The 8,311-nt window shown below is 47.1% G+C and overlaps 1 protein-coding gene across 1 annotated transcript in view; it reads left to right on the plus strand.

The window, feature by feature from the left end:
* Positions 1 to 6,967, plus strand: part of LOC144094986 (uncharacterized) — an 84,516-nt gene extending 77,549 nt beyond the window's left edge. The window contains exon 3 of the mRNA XM_077628832.1: positions 6,669 to 6,967. Within this exon, the coding sequence (XP_077484958.1) occupies positions 6,669 to 6,895 (227 nt within the window). The 3' untranslated portion in view covers positions 6,896 to 6,967. The remainder of the gene's footprint in view (positions 1 to 6,668) is intronic.
* The last annotated feature ends 1,344 nt before the right edge of the window (positions 6,968 to 8,311 follow it).

Consider the following 8,311-nt stretch of genomic DNA (forward strand, 5'->3'; position numbering starts at 1 on the left):
CGCTGTGGTGCGCTCGGAACACGGGCACGGTGAGCACGGTTCACAGCCAGCCTCCAGGCAGAATGTCAATTGTGCGCTTATAGGAAGAAACGCTGCAGCATGCTGGGGTTGGATGTGCTGGAATCCTACCAAGCGCCTTCTCGGACTCCTAGATGCGCTTCGCTTCAGCCAGAACTACGGCATGGAGACGATCGAAACGGCGGAATGCCGCTTGGAAAGCTGGTAGCACTTCGGCGCAATGCGGCGGTTTCAGCCATAGAATATAGTGTCCACTTGGTGCTGTGAACGATTATTTGATAATTTTTTTCTTTTTCTCTCAGTTGTTTTTAATGCCTTAGCATTGCCATCCTTACTTTGGCAAAATGTGTCCATCTGTTGTGTTATGCCACCGCCACCTCCCAGAAGGCTCAGCCCTCTACCCACCTACCTCTGGCCTCCACCAATCCCCATCCACCGCAATAAAATCCACTTTCATGCTCCAGAGGCTTTACCCGCCATCAGCTACCCAGCTTTATCCTCCGCCGCCTACTCACCCATCTTTGCCCTAAATCCACCTTCTGTCCAGAAGCCGCAGCCGACCACCAACCTACCTTCCGGACGCCTCCATCCACAAGGAGCCCATGTAGCCCTAGAAGAAAAAAAGCAATTCAAACAACGCGATTATTGTAGAAGTGAAATGCCCAACAAATGCTTCTAAAGTAGATTTGTCGCATCACATCGTATGATCGCCTGCGCATTTTCGTTTCGGCTGAGCCGTGAGGTGCACCCTATATAGCCCACCGCTTACAAAAGGTATAGCCACCACCAGCATCAGCTGTTACGTAAAGCCAGCCGTCCTGCCTTATAGCACACAATCGTCAGAGTATAGTCTGATAGAAACAGAGGTATGGTGATAATTTCGTCAATAAAAATTAAAAAGGAAGCAGTTCTGGATCGTTGGATTACCGCTTTATGTTCTGAGTGGCCAATATCACTGAAAACTGAACTTTGATAATCTTTAAAAGGTCAGAAAATGAAATACAAGTATTGCCACTGCCGGCTGTTTTTTTTTCAAGCAAACTGCAGTGGTATAAATATAGTATTTTTTTTCTTTTGTCGCGGTATTGTTTGAGGCTAGGCAAATCGCCATAAACTTCCAAACGCTGATCACAGCGCCGTCTTCGGTCTTGACGTTGCGAATTTGAATAGATTGGCAAGAAAATAAATGTTCAATTTTTAAATATAATTTGCTCATAAGCCCAGAAAATCTGCAAAGCCACATCTGGTTCGTACGGCCGCTACTACCTGCCGCGCGGCGCTGAACACAAATTTTCGGCGCATCCTATTGATTTACTATGGTCGTCGGAAATAGTTTGTATAAGTGCAGAACACATTTAATAAGTAAGATTATGCAGCGAGGAGGAAGTATCGGCTATGATAATGATCATGCCCGTGCAGAATTCCTTAGCACCCTCAATTTCTAAAAAAGAACATGTTTAAATGATCTCCACTGAGTTACGCGGTCTTCGCTGCTGGCGGTCAACAGACGGCGCTAGTTGCTGAATATTCTTGCTAGTTGGGTATGGTAATAAATGCGTGTTTTACAGATGAACAAACATCAACACAGGTACAAAGAGCCACATTATTGATTTTTACTTCGAATAAAAACTAGATGTCCTCAGTGTCCCTTTAATTACACAGGCTGTTGGAGCGGCATGCGAAGCGAGCGACGCTTCGCGTTCTTGTATACATGGGGTTAATATGTTGACTCTAGAGTGGAAGCAGCGGCAACACTCCCATGTAAGCCCTTTTCACTTTTTTATAACCGTGGGCCTCCATGACCTGAATGACAGCCTTCATGGTACCCCGCTCATGGTGTCCAGCACGACCATGAAGACGTAGACCAAATTTACAGCCAATTACAGCGTACAAGCTGGCAACTTGGGCCAGTAAGGCTGCGTCGGCCGCGCGCAGTACGCACCAACGCAGTACGCGCAATGCTAATGCCACGCGATTACTACTTGGGGATGCAGTGAGTATTTCATCGTTCACTTGCCGGCTAGTTTTGCAATTTTGTACGCGTGAAGCATGCCTCGAGGTGGTGACTCTTCGAAAGGTCAGGTTTCGGGCTAGTGGGTAGCCAACAGCGCTCGTGTTGTGTCCCTTGAATTGCGTGCTCTATGGATCCTCGTATCGTGGTGACTCTTGCGCCGCTGGTAACGGGTGGTTCGTATTTGTCTGAGCCGAGGTACAGGTACTGGTGGCGTACAGTTGCGAACAAAAGTAAACGGAGCACGCTATTGCCTTCTAACACTCTGGGCGCGTTGCCTATTTGAAACTGGGAGCTGTGGTATGTGCAGGCTGGTAATGGAAGCTACAGCGATTTTTCATGGAGAAATAATGTTTCTTCATGTCCGACAGCGAAGGCGTAATACCGATTAGAACGGACTAGCGTGCTTCGTTTACTTATGTCCGCACCTGTACGAGGCGGCGGCTTGTAAAATATGCCTGGCCATGCCTTTTACCGTTGTCTGGGGATCCTCCTAAGCATAAGTGTGCATCGCTGTCCCCTCCTTTCTTCACCGGCGACCACGCCTCCTGCTGAAGCTCTATAAATGCCAGTGTCCCCCAACTAGCAGAAACGAAAGTAACTGAAGCATCTGCTTTCTTTGGCCTTGTACTTTATTACCTACATAGTGCTTCTCTCATACGCGTGTGTGAATCCCGAGTCTAGAGTACTGGGCTTGCTGATTCTTCACTCTGTTTTGGCAGCGCCAAGACGCGGCAGAAGGAAGACAGAGACGCAAAGTGCGGCGCTGCGTGTGTGTCGTCAACCGTTTGTGCCATATTTCTTTTTTTTTCGCTTCCTCTCAAGATGTGAATTTTCTTTAAATACAGCAAAAAATCGTAACAGCCTGTGTTAAGATGTGACGTGGATGGGAACTTCCCACGATTTAGTGACAAGTTCAGTTGACAAATGATTGACCTGCACGCAGTGAATCACCAAATCTTACATACATCGAAGAACTTCGTGCAAGGCACAGGGACGCACACTCCTAGCTTGAACACGCGAGAAATGTGGCTACATTCTTCGAATGGCCAGCGCGTCCCACACAACCACAGATCGATGCAAAGCGTCAGAGGACGGATCTAGAGCTGGTGCTTCTCGCCGTCTGCCACATTGTTCTGATGCACGCATGCAACGGACACACTGGCGCTCTTAAGAGCACAGCCATGCCGCTCCCGTGTTCAAGCTAGAAATGGACGACCCTGCACAAATAGGACAATAAGTATTCAGATAACATCAACAGAATATTCTGCAAGATATCTAGGATTCAGAGAAACTTGCGAATACTTTGCATTGACACAACTTTCGAAATATCAAGAAGGACACGTCATGTCCTTCATAAAAACTTGAACAACCAGTGCATGTCACATAACCACCCCTTTGATGTTGCAGTGAATGTCAGAGCCAGCAAAGTTATTTAAAATATTCTAAATCACCAAATTAAAAATTTTTGCTACTCAATCATTTATATCAGTGAAGCACACGTCAGAAAATGAAGAAAATTACACAGCGTGCAAATAGTGTCTTACATAGCTTACACTGCTTTCTTCTATACATTTGTGCAGTCGTTCAAACGTTATACATGGAATAAAAAAGTTAAAAAACTGCTGAGTACTATAGACCAAACACATTTTGTGTAAGGCACATCTTACCGTTGCCAGTACATCTGACTGGTTTGTCATTTTTTAGGGTATGAAATATTTTCTAATCAGAATTTTAATTTTGCCATGACAATCCTACAGAAAACACGGATATCTTTCAGTGTATAACTTCTCTCTTTTGAAAGACAATGTAAAATATTTCAGAGGGTGCTCTTTACAATTTGAACTGATCTGCTGACACTGCTGACGGTGGCTTATGTTTTAGGAGAACTTTACCATGTTCTTTTTTATATGCCAGCAAGTTTGCGAGGGGTTCTCCGATTAGACCTTCGTTTGCCGCGTTCGAATGGTAACTTTCTTTGATCAGGGTGCGCGTGAGCAGAGCCTGCGAGGTTTGATTTGGTCATGGCGTTTAACGTCCCAAAGCGACTCAGGCTATATGAGGGACGCCGTAGTAAAGGTCTCTGGAAATATCGACCACCTGGGGTTCTTTAACGTGCACTGAAATCGCACAGTACACGGGCCTGTAGCACTTCGCCTCCTTCGAAATGGCACCGCCGCGGCCGGGGGGATCGAACCCGCGTCTTTCAGGTCAGCAGCCGACCACCATAACCACTAAGCCACTGCGGCGGCAGAGCCTACAAGGTCAACTGCTGATGCTAAACTAAGCTCGTAGCACCAGGAGCTGCTGGCTTCTTGTAGTCGGCTTCTCACAAAAGCATCGCATCACTGGCAATAATTTCCTGCCCTGACCATAGTATTTTTCTGGCTTAATGGCAGCTAGCTGCAGTCCTGGCGAAGTGTGTGCTTTACACTCCGAACTCACAATCGGACTTGGAAGATGGGATCGCGCATGGCCGACAGGCAGCCATTGAATTTAAGACGCGCCAGACTCCCAACGACACAATCCAAACAATCCAATCCAAACGGAACAAAAGCTATTATTTCGAAAGGTTTGAGGGGCTGTAGGTAATGGCTTCTGGCGCCGTCTTCGGCCAGTTGGACGACCTTTGTCTGAATCTACAGAGCGGGGTTGAGTAGGGGAGCCTCCCATTGTTCCAGCGACTTTGTTTTTTTTTTTCGTCCAGGAGGGCATTTCCAAACAATATGGATACGATCCTCTTTGCACGAAAAAAAAAGTGTGTAAGCGCGTACTACACAGATCATGTTGTATCGAGTTCGACTCCAAGCTGTGGTACGATTTCTTTTCTACTCGTTTTTTTTTTGAAAGCCGTTACTAGCAGCAAAGCTCTAGTAATAACTAACGAGGGGATACGAGTCAAGTATGCTGCGACCTGCCTTTGCAAGAAGTGTATTCATGTTAATTTCTTCAATCAGCTGCACTCCGTACCCCTGTACTGCCGGCAAGCAGGATTCTCATTTAATCCTTGAATTATTACCTGCATACTGCTTCTCTTACATGCGTGTGTGAATTCCGAGTCTAGAGTAGTGGGCTTGCTGGGTCTTCATCCTGTTTCTGGAGAAGATCTTGTTGGCACGCATCAATGATTATGCTCTTCGTGTACTATGATTGAGAAGCAGGGATACAATTTGCTTTTCTCCGCGCAGATTTTCCGTCCACGCATTACAACTTTCATTCTGTTGCATGTTGATGCAGAAATATGCATAAATGTGTTTCACTGCTTTATATTTATCGTACCTGTATGCACGCCAGCTGATACACAGTACATTTGCTATCTATCGAGATACACGCCTAGGTCGCTGCGACATGAGGGCCCGCATCTGTTTCCCGCTCATCCTTCATTTCATGATGGCAGCGTGCCATGCTTGCGAATGCCAGGGCCATGCTTGTCGAATTGTGCCTATCTTGATTCCACTCTTCACTCGCAGTGTGTAACGGTTCACAGGAGAAGCATATGCGTATAGCGACGCGGCTGCCTCGCTCGAGAGTCTTCGCTGCCTTTTCTTGTCAGCGAGTATAGACGTTGTACCGACCCTTGTCACTCGAGAACGCAGCCCTCGACCGCGCTCTTTGCCGCGCGTTTTAGTGGACACACGCACGGGGCGTGTGAGTCCGGTCCCCTTCATTCTTGATGAGTCTAGTTATCTCTCTTATAACACATGGATAACGTAAATATCTGATCCATAGTACCGACAATGATTAGTTCTTCTATGACTTCTCAAGGGTCACTAAGCCCACATAATATGCTGAAGGCAAGCAGAAGGAACAAACCGAAATGCCTGCGAGTTGACTGAACAAATAAATATTTAAGCCTGCACCGTCTACGGGGTGCCAGCCGCGAACGCTGCGCGAATCATCCAGCAGACGACGCGGAGTGCTGGGGAGTCGGTTTATGTCGTCAGCGATTAACACAGTTGCTAAGCCAGGAAGTTGTTAACGAATATTATTAATTTATATTAATTGGTTTTTTGGGGAAAGGAAAAGGCGCAGTATCTGTCTCATATATCGTTGGACACCTGAACCGCGACTTAAGGGACGAGATAAAGGAGGGAGTGAAACAAGAAAGGAAGAAAGAGGTGCCGGAGTGGAGGGCTCCGGAATAATTTCGGCCACTTGCGGATCTTTTACGTGCACTGACATCGCACAGCACACAGGCGCCTTAGCGTTTTTCCTCCATAAAAGCGCAGGTTGGTAAAAGCCAAGGTTGGGTTCGAACCCGGGAACTCCGGATCAGTAGTCGTGCGCCCTAACCACTGAGCCACCGCGGCGGGTTTACGAACAAACTAAAAACTCATTTTAAAAGTGTCTGCTGCACCGATGGAGCTTAAATTTTGTGGTTTTGTAGCTTGGCACATGAGGAATAAGGAGAAATAAGCAGTTTAAATTCAGAAACCGGGTGTTGTGATTCCTTTAAGCAACAAGAAACGCATTAGCCTGGGTGTAATTCATATTCAAAGGCGGATTTTGACATGTGCAAGGGACACCACTAAGCGGCGCCGGTGGTGAGCACATGTCCAGAATGATTGAGCTAGCTTAAACGTATATGAGAGTAGTTTCGTTGCTCGAATGGTGCCAGCAGCTCTCCCCCACCGCGCAGGCTACCGCGTCCTGCGTTCGCTGGCGGACAACGCGGGCATCTGGGTTCCGGACTACGGGTCCTACCTGTGGTGGAAACCAGCAAAGGCAAATGGAACATCGACGGGCTCGGCTTCAGTGGAGCTGGAACAGTCTTCATCAGTGTCCCAGGCTTTGGAAGAAGACAGCGACAATGATTCATTGGCGCTCATTCAACTCCCCGCAGCCAAGGTTAAGGTGCACGACTGATCTCAGGAGTGAGAACTGACGTTTACCATGCAGACATAGAGATCAGTACGATGAAGACTCTCCGCAGAGACGGACGAACAGAAAGTGTAATGTACTGAAAACGCAGCCTCTGCCGACTATTAAAGAAGAGATTAAAGGTATTGTAACACAATAAAATGGCACCTGAAGAATTATTCCAACAGCTACTGCGAACTCTTGTTCGGGTTTCAGAAAAAATTGAAAACATTTGTCCGTTTTTTGCATCACATACTAGCAGTGGCGAAAGAGAGCACCATATATGGCGCAACACAAATTAAGCGCAGTTATAACAACGCTTGATAGCAGTGCTACTCTGTCATTGCAGTGTTGTTCATTCCGAGGAGAAATCCCATACATTTTTAGTGCAGGTGCATTCCCGGCTCGCGCCTTCCACTTTTGGAGCACGCCTGGCGATTTTGTATTCGCCTTTTGGTTCGTCGCTGCACGGACTCCCCGTCATCTGTGAGTGGTGCCGAAACTTGCCGCTCAGTATTCGCCATAAGTTTGATAGATTGCCGCACTATGGTCGCTTGCAGTCTGCAGCATGGCGTCAGTTTTTATTACTGAAAGCGCAGGTGAACGGAGATGCATACAGGCTTTTTATCAGCCATTAAACCTTCACATTTACCGGCAAAGGGCCGAAGCGCCATATACAGAGAAATGGAGAGGGACGCTATTGATTCGTCGGCTACTTTGCATATATGTTTAGTGTTCGGGTTAATGAGTCCTAGGTGCTGATCACGTGATAGGGTCGGCTATTAGCTTTTATATAGTACATCTCTTCGGAAGGTGGGAGTTTAATACAAGTGGAATAATGTTTGAATTGCATGAATATAACAGTTCTCAGGAACACAGCAATTCCTTATTGGCATTTTCCACTCCTGGGCCTTCTCATGTGGTGCCAGCCCGAGACGTCAGCTCGAAAACGTTGTATAGCATCTCAAGGCTTTGGGCGCGGTGAGAGAAAACAGCTCCATTTCTGGAAATATTGACGCGAAGAGCAGCGTTTCCTAAAACGTGGCGCAAGCTGTCGCCACACTGCGTTCGTGCACCAGTACAGGTTTCAGCGGAGCGACGACCTCCTGCATTTTTTAATGTGTTAGCATTAGAAGGGTCACTGCAAGCTGGAATGGCGAGCGCCATCTGTCAGTAGCCAGCGGAAGGTGGCAGCCTGCCCAGCGGGCGACGAACGTATTTAATGCACTATCGATACGAACTTAGTACACTACCAGGGATATATCGAACTTCAATGTGTTGACCTCGGGTATACCTACCGAACCGAACTCGGATATAACTAACCTGCTTATGTTAGTTCGGATATAACGAACCTAAGTATGCCATCTGGGATGTATAGTCGAGGGCCCACTTATAACGAACCTGACGGTCACGGAAATCGCG

This window comes from Amblyomma americanum, chromosome 6 (genome assembly GCF_052857255.1).
Source record: "Amblyomma americanum isolate KBUSLIRL-KWMA chromosome 6, ASM5285725v1, whole genome shotgun sequence".
In the NCBI taxonomy this organism is placed as follows: Eukaryota; Metazoa; Arthropoda; class Arachnida; order Ixodida; family Ixodidae; genus Amblyomma; species Amblyomma americanum.